This window comes from Hemiscyllium ocellatum, chromosome 37 (assembly GCF_020745735.1).
Source record: "Hemiscyllium ocellatum isolate sHemOce1 chromosome 37, sHemOce1.pat.X.cur, whole genome shotgun sequence".
Taxonomy (NCBI): domain Eukaryota; kingdom Metazoa; phylum Chordata; class Chondrichthyes; order Orectolobiformes; family Hemiscylliidae; genus Hemiscyllium; species Hemiscyllium ocellatum.
In genome coordinates, this window is record NC_083437.1 from 21,533,466 (window position 1) to 21,550,971 (window position 17,506).

Sequence of the window (17,506 nt, forward strand, 5' to 3'; positions counted from 1 at the left end):
ATTGGAATTCAAAATTTTCTGCAGTGTCCTTAATCCTTGCTTTATTCTATTCATTGTTATGTTATCAAATTAGAATTCTTGAATATAGAAAAGTATTGTTTATTTGCTTATAACTTTCTATGCTTTTGTAAGCATAAGTATTTTAGGTCCTACAAATTAAAAACAAACCAACTCTACTAAAACTTCATCAACTACTTAGAACAAGCTCCAATATCCAGAGATATTTGAAACCAAACAGCAAAGACAGTTTCAATCACTTCCCATGTGATTACTGCTTTTGTCTCTCTTCCTCCTTTTTCAAGTGCCATTGGTTTGTTTTTTTTCCTCAAAGTTACAAAACAATGCAACAGTTTATAATTCAGTAATTACTGCTCCTAGAATTTGAGGAACTCTGCTCATCACTGAAATCCCTCTTGTGGCTCTTATAGCTACAATTTTTTCTCCTATGTGAAGCGCTGTATTTTGGAAAAAGTTAAAAATCACACAACATCAGGTTATAGTCCAACAGGTTTATTTTAAGTATAAGGTTTTATAGTGCTGCTCCTTCATCTACTAGCTTCCTGATGAAGGAGCAGTGCTCCAAAAGCTTGTACTTTCAAATAAACCTGTATGTCTATAACCTGGTGTTGTGCGATTTTTAACTTTGTACACCCCAGTTCAACACCAGCACCTCTACATCATGGCATTTTGGAAAGGCGAATCAGGCAGTACTTATAAACATAATGGTAAGGTCCTGTGGAGAGGTGCTGAACAATGAGACCTTGTAGTGAGGTTCGTAGTTACTTGAAAGTAAAGTCACAGGTAGGTGGGTTAGTGAAGGCAGTGTGTGGAATTTATTGTTCAGTGCACCGAGTACAGGAATTGGGAGGTCATGTCACAGCTTTGCAAGACATTGGTTAGGCTACTATTGGAATACTGCATGCAATTCTGATCTCCTGGCTATAGGAAAGCTGTTATGAAACTTGAAAAGGTTCAGAAAAGATTTACAAGGATTTTGCCAGGGTTGGCGGGTTTGGGCTATGGGGAGAGGCTGAATAGACTGGGGCTTTTTCCCTGGAGTGTCAGAGGCTGAGGGATGACCTTATAGAGGTTTATAAAATTATGAGGGGTATGGATAGGATAAATAAACATAGTTTTTCCCTGGGGTGGGGGAGTCCAAAACTACGGTTTTGGTTTAGGGTGGGGACAGGGAGTGTGGATTTTAAAGGGACCTAAGGGGCAACTTTTTTGTGCAGATAGTGTGGAAATGAGCAGCCAGAGGAAATGTTAGAGGCTGGTACAATTACAATATTTAAAAATCATCTGGATGGGTATATGAATAAAAAGGGTTTAGAGGGATGTGGGCCAAATGCTGGCAAATGGGACTAGATTTATTTAGAACATCTGGTCAGCAGGAATGAGTTGGACTGAAGGGTCTATTTCTATGCTGTATATTTTTATGACTTTACTTTTGCTCTGTGAAGTAATATATATTTCTCTCCCATTACAGACATCAACGTAGCTTGAATGGTTCTTGGAATTGCAGCAGAGTGCTATCAAAATATATTGGTAATGGAATCCCCTACCATGCACTTCAAGGGTTCATATTTATTTTGATGTTTTCTCAAAATAAAACTCAGCACTAGATCAGATATTTTGCATTGGTGAATCTTGGGAAATGGCTAACTGCAAGTGGTCTTGTTTATGGAGATCAACAATTCCAGACTGCATGCAACCTGTCTTTTGTTTACATGGTTTCTCATTTCGGTCTTGAATAATGTGAGATTAACAGGTTCATCTTTCCTTTGTGCAGCTGAGCTGGAGAACTCAAGGCCGTGGTGATATGTTCACAATAAATATTTTATTCTTCAATTATGCTAATCAACAATGGAGTATGATCTAACACTTTCAGAATTTATTTAAATTTTTCAGAGGTTTGTGTTGATTGCCTTTCCCAAAGTCTGTTTTTCTATGATATAGGCAATATGTGATAATGATAGCCTAACTGGAAGACAACTTAGGCTGACAGTTAAAATTACATTTTTCTATTTCAATCCTGTGAAGTACATATTGGTTGTGCTTATTTTCTATGCCTGCTCTTAAAGCCCTCTCTGAAGCTACCTGCAGAGCTGGTAACTGTTACCATAGAGTTTGAAAAGACTACAACACTCTTGTAGTTAAATCTGCAAACCAGATAACAGCATGAATTTCATTGGTTTCTTTTTTAATAGTTTGAAAAGACAGTGGTGTTTCTGTAATATTTGTTCCAGGGCTGGTAAATGCTCCAAATTTACAAAAAAAAAATACAAAATTGAAGAAAACAAAGACTGACTGGCTCTGGAAACAAAACGTACCTGCAAAGAATAAAAACAGAAACACTACGTCTAAATTAAACTATGTGACAAAAAGAGCAAAATCTAGGGGACAAAGTGTACTGGTTCAATGTTGACCATCTGTGGCTTCTACAACACAGGGTATGGAGACAGCATGGAACATTACCCATCTACAGAGGAAACTTGATTATCTGAATACCAATTATCCGAAAATCTGATTATCCAAAGGAGATCTCGAGGTCCTGATAGAAAGATTACGTCAAAGACGTGTTTCCAGCCGTGATCGCGTGTTTTGTTTACAGTGATTAAACAGGCACAATCTCCAAATGACTGACCTCCCACCCTCTCTCCCCAACACTTTCCCTGGAATTCTACAGAAGGGTGTACCCTAACCCTCAGCTATCCTCAGTGGAATGATAATTTCTCTTAAAATTGCATGTAATCCTAACTGCATTATGTCAAGCACGTTTATGAAAAGTTTAAACTGGTATATGAATGACAGCAGTTAGAAGCCCAGTGAAAAAAGGTTACAGGAAGGTTTTACTTTCAAACAATGTCATTAGACACAAAAGAAATGTTTAGTCTGTATAAAGCATTTTTTTTTCCTTGGACTGTTTTCATTTTACTTTACATATCATGATTCCTCAAACCTCTGCCAAAATTAATTTGACATTCTTGGACTTCACAGTTGTAACAAATTTTCTAAATGTTAATTAAATAAAATATTTAAATGCATTCCATCATTTAACATATCTATAATAAAAACCAACACTTTGATATGACTGTATTATCATTTAAGAAACTTTTCATAAACATTTTACTTGCCTTCTCTCAGCGAAGATTTCATATAAATCTCTGATGTCCTGCCCAGAGACTTCCATAGAACGATAAAATGCCAGCTGACTCTCACGATTTGCAAAATCCACCTAAAAAGGAGGAGTCTCATTGTTAGATATTAAAAAAGTGAAGACAATACTTATTAAAGATGGTAAACATATACAATTAAATATATAATTGCAAAGTTGAACTGGCAGCAAATTTTTTTTCTCTTTAAAAACATGCTTCTGATCCTTAAGGCATTAAACCAATTTTCCAGTTTTCATGCCAACTATGCCACTTTGAATGCAGGATGCCAATAACTCTGCTTGTAAAATTGCAGAATGCTAGTTTTAACTTGCTGGGTTTAACTTTCCATTCCCCCTCAATACTTGCTACTATTTCATGCTCTGGTTTTTTTACATAAAATTCATCTTGTCTTTTGTCTTGTGCAATGCCATGGAACTGGGGAGGGGTTGGAAAGGATGTGCATTTGAGAAGATGGGGAATACTATTGTATATATACCTGCGCAGAGAGAGAGAGAGAGAGAGAGAGACAGACAGAGAGAGAGATAAAAAGAGAGAAAGGAAGGATATAAGAGTGAAGAGAACAAGAAGTGCATTGTTTGTATCCCCATGAACTCTCTTATACTAACCTTTATTCTATTTCCTCCAATCTTCCTGCCCTTGGTCTCCTGCACCGCAGTTTGTGCGCATTCAATTTCATCGTACAACACCAGAGCCATTCCTTTCTGACGATCCAACACAATCTGTCCCAGGAGGTAAAGAAAGAAGTCAGCTAGTTCCCCATATAGGAATGGCAAGTAACTGATAGATATACAGCAGAACCTCTCTAGACTATTGTCCTGGGGATCCATACAAATGTGTATAATAAGAAGGGACGAGTTATAGAGATGATGGTTGATATAAATTGCCTGCTAGTAAGACAGACATAAATACAGAGTGTATTATCAGAGATCTTATCAACAGAGATGATAATGAAGGATATACTATAAAAAGCAGGTTTAATAAAGATTGTCCATCAGTGAGTGACCTGCAACAAAATCTGTTATTAGAGAGAAAATGTATCAGAGTGATACAGTAAACAGCAGATTGATAGAAGGATTATAGATATAGAGAATGCTATATTGTGGAGGCAGTATACTTTGGCTTTGGTTTCAGTTATCTTTAAAACTTTGGAGCAGCTGAAGTGAAAAATAGAATTTTTGAATAAGACTTAGTTATTCATTGCAATATCCTTTTCAGAAACTACCTAGAACAATTAAGGAATTATTGTTGTTCCAACAGTCAGTTTTAAACCTTACAATGCTGTTAGCCAAAACCATTATTCTCTGACATCACCCAACATGGATTACAGTCTAAACAGTGGCACTTTATTGCCAATAAAGGTCAATTCCACATATCCACTTCAAATTGCGAAATGGACAGATGACAAGGAACAGTTTCATACTGTTAGGTACACACAGAGCATTTTGACAATAACAGAATGGCTGGAAATAGGTAGTAGGTCTTCTGAAAGACAGAAGACAACTCAAAGCTTCAGGAGGAAACCTTCATTAAAAGTAAGTTCTGTGGTAGGATCTGCACCAAGCCACTGAACTGCTGCATTTCCAATGCCTTCTGTTTTCATTTCAGATCCTGAATGTTTGGACTATTCTTTGTTGAAATGTAAAGAGAAAAAATAAACATGAAATAGATTGTTGGAAGGGTGACATCAAGAGAGGCAGACAAATAAGTTAGCTTCCAGCATTCTAATATTTAAACTGCTTAAGGAGGCAAATGTAGTCCCATTTTGGAACTAAACTGATTAAAACAGGAATTGTAAACTCAAACAAAAAGTCATATTCAAGTGGTATGATTGAAATGCTATTTTTCACTGGAGGTTCTTAGTATATGAAGTGGAAAGCTAACTATATCAGCATGTTCATAGCCATGTACTGTATGTAATTTGCTCCTATCAGAACATGAAATATGGAGTATTTTGGAGAAGAAACCTGAAATCATAATTTTGTCCATAACCCTCTTAGTTACTCAATTTTTCAGAATTAAATTGGAAAAATTATGACATTTTTGCTGCCAGCTGTTAATAAGTTGTGAAAATGTAAGTGAATGGTGCAACAAGGCACTTACTTTGAGCACAGGTCCATAACGACAGAAATGTCTGGATAAATATTGTTCAGTAATGTTTGAAGACAGACCATCTAGCCAGACACAGTTAGTTGGCATGCTCTTTCCAAATCCCAACTGGAAAAAGAGAGAGGGAGAGAGCAGGTGTATTTAACTGTAACAAAACTCACTGACTTGAATACACGAAAACTAAAGCTATATTAGAGATGTTCATATATATTTAACAAAACTACTTCACTGCCCCCCAACTCCCCAATTTACAAACACCACTGGCCTTCACTGTAAAACAATACAGCACAAGAGATCTTCACAGGAGATAACTGGTAAAGAAATATGATGCAACTTTATACATAATGCATATTGTGCTGTGAACATCTTATTCATCTCACTTCCTTTCAGGTATCTTTAGATCATTCAATATTTAACAGCTGAAACAAAGTCTCAGCCTTTCAACATTCTTCTGGAATTGGTCTTTAAATGCACACATTGATTTCGGAAACAATTCAAATTTCTCTCATTCCATTTGGGGTACTGGCTCTCCTTTCCATCAGAGCTGAAATTATTACTCAAAGCAATGACATGAGCCCCATTTTTGATAATTTCAGGCCATAAAGTGAAGTACTAACAGAATCATACAGTACAGAAGAAGCCCTTCAGCCCATTAAGTCTGTACCACCAAAAAAAAATTATACTAAAGGTGCACAATCCTTTATCAGAAATACTCGGGAGCAGCTAGTTTTCGGAATTCAGAATTTTTCGAATTTCAGAATAAGTGACAGTTTGATAGTGAAATTTTAAAAAGTCTTACCGGAGGAATAGACTCACTGAGTAAAACAGGCCCTGAAACAAAACAGAGGTCTGCCACTGCTGGGCCACCACCCCCCCAGGTCTCATTTGAGTGACACACATCAAGTGGGTGTCAACTTGGGTTAACTGTTCGCACACCAAACAACCTTGTTAATGAGAAAAAAACTTCACAAAAAACCTTCCAACTTTGGAGCTTTTTGGATAAAGAGTTATCTACCTGTACTACCTAGTACTACTTTCCCACATTAGTGCAACAGTCTAACTGAAAAACATTCTTGCATTTGTACAGAAGACCAATATGGTTTGAATAGCATAAAATAGCAGACATTTCACAGATAAGCATCACTTTGGGAATCCCTCAACTTGTTTTTGGACTTATTCTCAATCCTACTTCAGGGATTACATAATAAGTTTATTAACTGAATAGTAATTGAAATAATATCAATAAATTTTTTTGTCGATGCCATCACGTTCACTTAGGCTAACTGAATTTCAACTGATATTTTTACTGAGCAATTGCTCTGATTAGATTCTGTATTAGAAGAATGATGGCCCAATTTGTACTCACTTTCTGTACAAGACATCTCATTGGCTAGATTTTTTTTTCACAAGCCACAGAAGTTTGTCAGTTAAATGTACTGCAAAATGTGCATCAATTTGGTGAGCCTTTGCTTTTAATTGCAATTACAAAATGCAAGCAAGGGCAGTGGTTGCAGGTCATAGATTCTTCTTCCAGGATTTTCCACACAGTGAGTTGCCAATCTCAGCCAAACTACTAATTAAGGAAAAAGTAATTTTCTGAACAGAAGTGAGAAATTCAATCATAAATTTATTGAGATGATTCTGGTACATTACAAATTACATAGATTTTTTAATCACAGTTGCCGGGGAGAAATTAATTTGCCAAGTACAGCACATCAGCTGCAGTGTGATACATGCGTGAAAAATAATTTGCAGCAAAGAGGAAAACAAAGCTGACCAATCCTACCAACCTAGGTCAATGGATGGTCATTCAGGAGAGACCAGTTTCAGGTAGCAGTTGGACTTGGGCATTCCCCAGAACTCAGTTCAACCTTGCTTGTCTCAACCCCATCTGAGATAGGAACAGTGATGTTTACCTTAACATACTGCTCAATCACAGGCCAGGTTGGACGACCAAAAGTAACACTGATTGCATTCACAGAAACATCTGTGCAGGTTGGACATTCTACCTAACATGCCAAGGAGAACAATATTAAACTTGGAGGGAGGAAAGAGAGAAGTAACTCAAGAAAACAAAGGGGAATATTACAAAAGTAAAGTTACAACAAAAAACAGTATACAAGAAATTGTTCAACAGAAAATTCTTACTAATATTTCACTGTGAATTCCTGATAAGTGAATATTCCTGATAAGCAAATGACTGTATTTCTCCTTCCTGACCTTGAGCCGATTATTTCCTAAGTACTCTCCGTCCATTTTCTTGATGGCTTTGCAGACACTTGCAATGTCACAGTACTGTAGGAAGGCGTACTGAGGAACCCCATTTACCTTCTTGATGTCAATATCCTGTCATGTTAAATAAAAAAAATTTGATTTTTGCTTTCCTTGTTGTAACAAATGGGGGAGTGAAAGTAACATTAGTTGTAGTTTAAATACTTTTTCTAAAAGTAAAAAAGTGTACCATGTTAATCCATTGTCATTTGAAATAGGGTTTGAGGGAGTAGAAAGAAAGGAAGGCGATGGCAACTTGAGGAAATACAGTACTACATCTGAATTGAAAAGTACCTGCCTGAATAATATATTCAGTGCCTTTTGCCAGTTAGCTGTTGATAAGTTGGTGCAAAAATCAGCCTCATTTCTCCTTGTGGGTGGTGGCGTTTTATAATGTCAAAATTCATTCTGATTAAAGATCAATTTCAAACTCCTCAGATTCTTTGAGCCATTCTTCATTTATAACAATTTGGCAAATAGAATACTTTTACATTCTTGTACAAGTCACTTTGCAAAATGAAGCCCTAAGTTTCAATTACAAAAATGGTCTCAGAGCCTCACAGCACAGAAAAAGGCCTTTCGACCCAGCAAGGTGTCAGGTCGCGGCCATTAAAGTTTGATGGGGTCCATCTGGTGTGAAACAATAAAATTAACACAAGCTCTTCAATCTCTGCTGCCCATATAAGAACCCACACTAAGTCCTGCTAATCCATTAAGCTGTTCCTTACTCACCTACAATGGTAACCGGATTCCAAGCATCTTAACTTCAACGTTCTCAAACTCATGTTTAAATCCCTTCATAGTCACACTGTCCTTTTTTTAAAAGACAATAGTAGGTGCTAATAAAAATTTATAAATCCTAAACGATGCACTGAAAGACTGTGGACCTGCCCACTTCAAGTATTAGGAGCCTGTCAGAGAGTTGACTCAGTTACATATTTCCAACATCATCTCAATAAGTGTGACCGATGTTGTCCACCCGCAGGGATGAATGAAATCACACACACAAAATAAACAACAGATGTAGGTTATTCACGGTGGGGAGAAAAAAAGGATTCAACACAACTCAAAAATGGCTTGAAATGCAGTAATGTTCTATACGTGGCCATGTGCTGCAAAAGTTCTGTAAGATAATCAAAAATGGAGGATAAGCAAAAGATAGATAATGAATGCCTTAAAAACTGTAAATAATTTACACTTCTCAGTGATGGAGTTCTTAGAAGGAATGAATTCCGATCAACACCACAGCGATCAACCCAAGTAACATACATACCACAATTTCCCCGAATCGTTCAAAGATGTTTCGGAGATCTCCATAAGTTGTGGTTTTCTCCAGATTTCCAATAAATAATGTTCTTGTGGCTTTGGGATGAAACTCATCTATTCGGTCATCCAATGGTCGAAATTCATTTTCACTTTCAGTTTCTGCAAGGGGTCCCAAATGAAAATAAAATTGAAAACATTATGTCACCAGAACAAATTTGACAATATACGTTACAAAAGCTATTTCATCATGGGGATACCATCAGTGTCCTTTCTTCAATCCTCATTCATTTCTGAAACAGCTGTAATTAACTAGACAATACTCTGTGCCACATATTTATCAATCGCTGATTCTAATTTTACATTATCTTGCAGGATGTCAAGATCAAGCTAACATTCACAGAAAGTCAACCAAGTCACTGATACTTGTAATATAATTCATGGACCATTTCGATCCCTGCCTCTTTATCTGTTGCCCATGGCAGATCTTTTCTTATTTTCTGCATATCTAGAACACAATTTACATCCTTCTTGACCTTAAAATATGCCAAGGAAAATATTCCTTCCTCTGTCAAGTATGGGAAATGCTATTAGAGCATACTTGATGCAAAATCCATAAGGGAAATGAAAATACTAATCAGAATTATGTACTATAGGTATAGTTTAATGGATCCTACATTTCTTCCCATTGAATCAGATCAGTAACTTTCTAAGTCAGGATTGAAACCAGGCACCCAATATAAGGGAACCTTGCATGCACATCCACATCCCACTATTCTGCAGTATATTATATTGCAACCTTTCCAAGAACTGATTTCCACAAAATATTCCAGTGGGCTAAGCACTGGAACATCAGGAGTAACATCAATTGTCTATGCATCTTGGTGTTTCAGCAAGATAACAAAGAATATACAACTGATTCGCAAATCCAAAGGATAAAAATAAAAATAATAATAATTCAAAACTCAGATATTCCTTATTGTCAAGGTGGTTAAAAACAATGGCTGCAGATGGTGGAAACCAGATTCTGGATTAGTGGTGCTGGAAGAGCACAGCAGTTCAGGCAGCATCCAAGGAGCAGCGTGACAATTCCTTATTGTCACTATGCCTTTGCCATATGTGGTCTATACTTTCACATCCTTCCTCTCAAAACTTTGCTGCTGCTCAGTAAACACCTACCTGGGCCTGTCCACGCAGTAACTTCAATCTGCATACCAAAAAATAACTTCCCCTTTGATGCATTCATGGCCTTCTCTTGGTCTTCCTGTTGTCGAAAGAATACGAGACCATACCGTTCTTCAGATGCACCATGGATTTGCACAGATGTTACTTTCCCATACTTTTTAAATTCATGGAAAAGACCATCTTTAAGGCTTGTATCTAAATGCAAAAATGAAACCTTTCAGTGAAAATCTGCAATACAAGGTATCTGCCCTTCAAGTTAGTTAGCTATTTCCAATTTTAAAAACATGCTTCTGATCTGGGCTAGAAGATACTCTTCGTTTTCAGTGAGTGCCATCAGAGAGCTCCCAAAATCTTGAGACAGACTAGTATTAGTCATTGCTTCAGGAAGTAGAGAGACAATGACAACCTCTATTAAACTAATTGGAGGGAGAAACTGAACCAAGCTATCCAAAGTGATTTGTGACAAATAATTTTAATTGCTGGAGCTTCCTCTATTTCAAATCAGATCTTTTCTATATGCTTCACTTAGCAATTGGTCAGCAGTTTAATAAGTTAAAAGTGCAGTGAAGATTCAGATCTCCAAAAACAGAAAATCCCAAATGTAAAATTGCAATTTTTATACAAGTATTATTTAATTATGGCCAATTGAGAGATTATAAGGTATGCCAGTCTTCTATTATACAAAACTGGCAATTTCCATTGCATACTTCTGTTGAAATGAAGCAGGCATCAACTTCGTGAGCCTTCACTTTGAATTCTGTACACTGCCTTTGGCCCAATTATCCAGTTTCAATTTATTCAGAATATTTTTAGATTAAGCATGAAAGCTGTGAACTTTGGACTATTTTAATTTCCAACAACATTCAATTAAATCATAAGAGATAGAATACTTAGGCTTTTAATAATCATAAAAATTAAGTCTGATTAATGTGCAGTTTGTCCAATGTGTGCAGGAGGGTTTCCTGACACAATATGTAGACAGGCCAACAAGAGGTGAGGCTATACTGGATTTGGTTCTAGGTAATGAACCAGGCCAGGTGTTAGACTTGGAGGTAGGTGAGCACTTCGGGGACAGTGACCACAACTCGGTGACTTTTACTTTAGTGATGGAGAGGGATAAGTGTGCGCCGCAGGGCAAGAGTTATAGCTGGGGGCAGGGAAATTATGATACAGTGAGGCATGACTTAGGATGTGTGGATTGGAAAAACAGGCTTCAAGAGAAGAACACTAATGAGATGTGGGGATTGTTCAAGGAGCAGCTACTACGTGTCCTCGATAAGTATGTACCAGTCAGGCATGGTGTAAAGGGCCTTGTGAGGCAGCCGTGGTTTAGTAAGGAATTGGAATCCCTTGTGAAAGGGAAGAAGGCGGCATATGTAAAGATGAGGCGTGAAGGTTCAGTTGGGGCGATAGAGAGTTATAAGGTAGCCAGGAAGGATCTAAAGAGAGAGCTAAGAGATGCGAGAAGGGGACATGAAAAGTCTTTAGCTGGTAGGATTAGGGAAAACCCAAAGGCTTTCTATAGGTATGTCAGGAATAAAAGGATGACTAGGGTAGGTATCGGTCCAGTCAAGGATAGTAGTGGGAAGTTGTGTGTGGAGGCGGAGGAGATTGGAGAGACACTAAATCAATACTTTTCATCAGTATTCACTCAGGAACAGGACACTGTTGCTGATGTGAATATGGAGTCACAAATGATTAGAATGGATGGCCTGGAAATATGCAGGGAAGAAGTTCTGGGAATATTGGAGAGGATGAAAATAGATAAGTCTCCTGGGCCTGATGGCATTTACCCTAGGATCCTATGGGAAGCTAGGGAGGAGATAGCAGAGCCATTGGCCTGGATTTTTATGTCGTCATTGTCAACGGGAATAGTACCAGAGGACTGGAGGATAGCGAATGTGGTCCCCTTGTTCAAGAAAGGGAGTAGGGATAGCCCTAGTAACTATAGGCCAGTGAGTCTGACTTCAGTGGTGGGCAAAGTCTTAGAGAGAATGGTAAGGGATAAGATTTATGAACATCTGGATAGGAATAACGTGATCAAGGATAGCCAGCATGGTTTTGTGAAGGGCAGGTCGTGCCTCACAAACCTTATTGAGTTCTTTGAGAAGGTGACTAAGGAAGTGGACGAGGGTAAAGCAGTAGATGTTGTGTATATGGATTTTAGTAAGGCGTTCGATAAGGTTCCCCATGGTAGGCTAATGCTAAAACTACGGAGGTATGGCATTGAGGATACATTAGAGGTTTGGATTAGGAATTGGCTGGCTGGAAGGAGACAGAGGGTAGTAGTTGATGGACTATGTTCATCTTGGAGTGCAGTTACTAGCGGTGTACCACAAGGATCTGTTTTGGGACCATTGCTTTTTGTTATCTTTATAAATGATCTAGAGGAAGGGCTTGAAAGCTGGTAAGCAAGTTTGCGGATGACACAAAAGTCGGTGGAGTTGTGGATAGTGAGGAAGGAAGTGGTAGGTTACAGCGGGATATAGATAAGTTGCAGAGCTGGGCAGAAATGTGGCAAATGGAATTCAATGTAGCTAAGTGTGAAGTCATTCACTTTGGTAGGAGTAACAAGAAGATGGATTACTGGGCTAATGGTAGGCTACTTGGTAGTGTGGATGAGCAGAGGGATCTTGGTGTCCATGTACACAGATCTCTGAAAGTTGCCACCCAGGTAAAGAGTGCTGTGAGGAAGGCATATGGTGTACTGGGCTTTATTGGTAGAGGAATTGAGTTCCGGAGTCCTGAGGTCATGTTGCAGTTGTATAAGACTCTGGTGCGGCCTCATCTGGAGTATTGTGTGCAGTTCTGGTCGCCATACTATAGGAAGGATGTGGAGGCATTGGAACGAGTGCAGAGGAGGTTTACCAGGATGTTGCCTGGAATGGTAGGAAGATCGTATGAGGAAAGGCTGAGGCACTTGGGGCTGTTCTCATTGGAGAAGAGAAGGTTTAGGGGAGATTTGATAGAGGTGTATAAGATGATTAGGGGTTTAGATAGGGTCGACACTGAGAACCTTTTACCGCTAATGGAGTTAGGTGTTACTAGGGGACACAGCTTTAAATTAAGGGGTAGTAGGTATAGGACAGATGTTAGGGGTAGATTCTTTACACAGCGGGTTGTGAGTTCATGGAATGCCCTGCCAGTAGCAGTGGTGAACTCTCCTTCTTTATGGTCATTTAAGCGGGCATTGGATAGGCATTTGGAAGTTATTGGGCTAGTGTAGGTTAGGTAGGATTCGGTCGGCGCAACATCGAGGGCCGAAGGGCCTGTACTGCGCTGTATCTTTCTATGTTCTATATGTTCTATTATATAATTAAAATTACTTGAAATGCTAGAATACAAGCATGCTAGGTTAAAAGTATATGTACTGGATGCAGGTTTGTTCGCTGAGCTGGAATGTTTGTTTTCAGTTATTTCGTCACCATACCAGGCAACATATTCAGTGAGCCTCCAAATGAAGCACTGTGGTGTAGCCCACTTTCTATTTATATGTTTGAGTTTCCTAGGGCATCATGCCATTTCCTGTGGTGATATGATTTCCTGTTTTTTTCTCAGGGGGTAGTAAATGGGATCCAAGTCAATCTGTTTGTTGATAGATTTCCGGTTGGAATGCCATGCTTCTAGGAGTTCTCATGCATGTCTGTTTGGCTTGTCCTAGGATGGATGTGTTGTCCCAGTCGAAGTGGTGTCATTTCCTCATCCACATGTAAGGAAACTAGTAAGAGTGGGTCATGTCATTTTGTGACTAGTTAATGTTCATGTACCCTGGTGGCTAGTTTTCTGCCTGTTTGTCCAATGTAGTGTTTGTTACAGTTCTTGCAAGGTATTTTGAAAATAACATTAGTTTTGCTTGTTGTCTGTATAGGGTCTTTCATGTTCATTAGCTGCTGTTTTAGTGTGTTGGTGGATTTATGGGCTACCATGATGCCAAGGGGTCTGAGTAGTCTGGCAATCATTTCCAAGATGTCTTTGATGTAGGAGACAGTGGCTAGGGGTTTCTGGAGATGCTGCTTAATGTGGTGACGAAACATCTGAAAACAAACCTTCCAGCTCAGCGAGCTAACCTACATCCAGAACCTCAACCTGAGCTACAAATCTTCTCAAAACTCACTAGTATATGTACCATTTGTTCTTTCTAATTTTCCTGTTAAATGTTTCCCTCACATCCGATAACATTTAGTCCTTACTGGGGTATAACTTTTGAAATGGCTTTCAGGACTTGCAAAACTGGCCATTTTTCAAATGTAATCTGTACAAGTGCTGCCAAGTTATTCAATAATGTGGGGTTATCAACAGATTCCACCCTCATCCAACTGTTATACGTGCATTTTCAGCAGGGCTATTAGACAAGAATCACAATCAGGAAATGTGGCCCAATTTTCTATAACATGGTGGACTGTAGATTGACTTTGGCTATGCTAACAAACACCAGCTAATTACAAATACAGGGAATTAAATCTAGAACTGTGACCTACATAATTGCTTTACTCTTTGCCTAAACCAGCATGCTCTTACTAAATGTTTTCAGAATGACATATTCTAATATTCTGTTGCAGTGTTATTTTTGATTTTCAATATGCTATAAAAATTGGAAATATTTGATATGAATTGGCAAATGCTTTTTAAAATCAAATCTTTATTTCCAACTGCTTAACTTCAGGGCACACTAAACAGTTCAAATATACTTTCATGAACGGTGTGCAGGATTGGACCATTTGGTCCAACAAGCCTGCTCTGCCATTCCATAATATCAGGGAGGTCGTGGAGAATATAAAAAGGTGACAAAATCTCCAGGACCTGATCTAATGTATCCCAGAACATTGTGGGAAGTAAGTGAGGAAATTGCGAGACCCCGTACAGAAATATTTGGATCATCTATAACTATGGATGAGGTGCCTAATGACTGGAGGGTAGCTAATGTTGTACCTTAGTTAAAGAAAGGTTGTAAGGAGAAACCGGAGAATAACAGACCCGAGAGTCTGACTGCGGTTGTGGGTAAATTGTTGAAGGTGATTATAAAACAAATAGGATTTATGGACATTTAGAGAGGCAAAAATTGATCGAGGATAGTCAGCATGATTTTACCCAAGGAAAATAGTGTCTCACAAACTTAATTGAGTTTTTTGAGGAAGTTACCAAAACGATTGAGAGCAGAACAGTTGACATTGTTTACTTTGACTTTAGTAAAGCCTTCAATAAGGTTCCACATGGCAGACTAATTAGTATAATTAGGTTACATGAAATTCAGGGTGAGCTTGCCAATTGGATATATAATTGGCTTAACAACAGGAAACAATGGGATGGAGGGCTGCTTCACGGACTGGAGGCCTGTGACCAGCGATATTCTCCAGGGACCATTTCAGAATCTTCTTTTGATTGTCATTTATATAAATGATTTTGAATTGAATTTACAAGGCATCGTTAGTAAGTTGTGGACGACGCCAAAATTAATGACACAGTGGACAGTGAAGAAGATTTTCTAAGATTACAAATGGATCTTGATCAAATGGGTCTATAGGCTGAAAAATGGCAGATGGGAGTTCAAACCTAGATAAATGCAAGGTATTGCACTTGGGTACAACAAATAAGAGTAGGGCTTATACAATTAATGGTAGGGCCTTGGATAGTGTTGTAAAACAGAAGAACCTAGGGGTGCAGGTATATAATTCTTTGAAGTTTTTGTCACGTAGAGGCAGGGTGGTAAAAAAGATGTTTGACACACTTGCCTTCATTGCTCCGTCCTTTGATTATAGGATTTGGGAAGTCATGTTGAGATTGTATAGGACATTGGTGAGACCTCCTCTGGAATGTTGTGGTCACCCAGTTAGAGGAAGGATATTAATAAGCTGGAGACAGTTTAGAAGAGATTTACTAGGATGTTGCCAGGAATGGAAGGTTTGAGTTATGAAGAAAGGCTGGGACTTTTTTCACTTGAGTGTCGGAGGCTGAGAGATGACCGTATAGAAGTTTATAAAATAATGAGTACAGCTAGTTAATGGTAATTCTCTTTTCTCTAGGATGGAGGATTTCAAGACTAGGGGGCACATTTTTAAGAGGAGGGAGATTTAAAAAAGATATGGGGGCACTTTTTTTAAAAACAGAGGAGAATTAAATTCCTGAGGAAGCGGTGAATGTGGGTACAATATCAAAGTTTAAAAACATTTGGATAAATCCATGAATAGGAAAGATCTGCAGGGGTATTAGTCCAGGATTAAGCAGGTGGGACTAGTTTAGTTTGGCATGGACTGGTTGGACTGAAGGGTCTGTTTCTGTACTGTATAACTATGTCTGAATGGACTGTGCCCTCAAATCCTCAATCATGTCTACTGCTGGAAAGCTTTCAAGCCTTCCAAGAACCTATCCCACTTCTGCCTTAAAAATATTTAAAGACTGCTTCCACTGCTTTTCAGGAAGAGTGGTCCAAAGACTCCCAACCTTGACAGAAATAATTTTATCCTTTAACTAAGGGTAACCTCTTAGTTTTAAACAGTGATCTCTAGTTCTAGATTGTTTCATAAGAAACATTCTCTCCACACCCAACTGATTTCCCTTCGGTGTCAATCAAATGAAATTTTACATTTCTGAACTCCAGCAGATACAAGTCTAGCTGGTCTCACCCTTCATTTTGAGGGGATCTGATTAGTCCAGATATTAGTGTAGCAAACTTTCACTTCCAATTAATTCACTTCTTTTCTTAAATAAGGTGACTAATGTTGTACCAATATTCCAGATGTGATCCCATCAGAGCTCCTCATAATTGAAACATAACCTTTCTACTTTGTGTCCAAAGTCCCTTTGCAATCAGGGATAGCACTCTAACTTGCCTAATTACTTGCTGCACCAGCATACCAGTTTTCCAAGATTCATGCACTAGTACAATCACATACCTAAGCATCTCAGAGGTCTACCATCTCTCAACATTTAATTTATAATGCTGCTTTTATTTTTCCTACAAAACAGAATATCACATTTTTCTACACAATATTCCACTTGCTAGATCTTTGTCCACTCACATAACATATTCATACTCCTTTGGAGCCTCCTTGGATCCTTTTCACTTATTTTCCAACCTATCAGCAGATTTTGATTTTGTAATTTCCACAGATAAAATGCACGATTTATTCTTTTCCTCTACAATTTAAGTCAAATTTAAATAGCTATATTTTTCCTCAGAAAATTCTAACTAAAGCAGAAAGACTTTGCAATTCTCACATGAAAAATTGAAGAGGTCACAGTGAGTACAAATAGCCAAGAAGCTACCAACTGAATTTTAAATTGGATTGAAGTGCCTGATTTAAAAACTGAAAACGATTTGTGCAGTGAAGTTAAAATACTGTTAAGCGTCACATGAAGCAACTTATCTATTGTAAACACTGCATAATCATTTCAAAAAATAACATTACAGTATTCCATAAAGTAAAATATTCTGGCCTTTAAAAACAGAATTCGAAATTGGTTGCCAGGTGGTTCTTATAACTTTTTAAAAACCACGTCAGGTT

General features: G+C 38.1%; 1 protein-coding gene across 7 annotated transcripts in view; it reads right to left on the bottom strand.

The window, feature by feature from the left end:
• The window catches only part of spen (spen family transcriptional repressor), a 108,406-nt gene that overhangs the window by 19,503 nt on the left and 71,397 nt on the right, over positions 1-17,506 (bottom strand). For 5 of the 7 annotated variants that reach the window (XM_060852090.1, XM_060852089.1, XM_060852083.1 and 2 more), the window contains 6 exons: positions 9,999-10,199; positions 8,830-8,981; positions 7,434-7,631; positions 5,280-5,393; positions 3,785-3,898; positions 3,138-3,238 (listed from right to left, as the gene is read on the bottom strand). In XM_060852090.1, the coding sequence (XP_060708073.1) occupies positions 3,138-3,238; positions 3,785-3,898; positions 5,280-5,393; positions 7,434-7,631; positions 8,830-8,981; positions 9,999-10,199 (880 nt within the window). The remainder of the gene's footprint in view (positions 1-3,137; positions 3,239-3,784; positions 3,899-5,279; positions 5,394-7,433; positions 7,632-8,829; positions 8,982-9,998; positions 10,200-17,506) is intronic. The other 2 variants (XM_060852084.1, XM_060852085.1) reach the window with 2 other exon arrangements.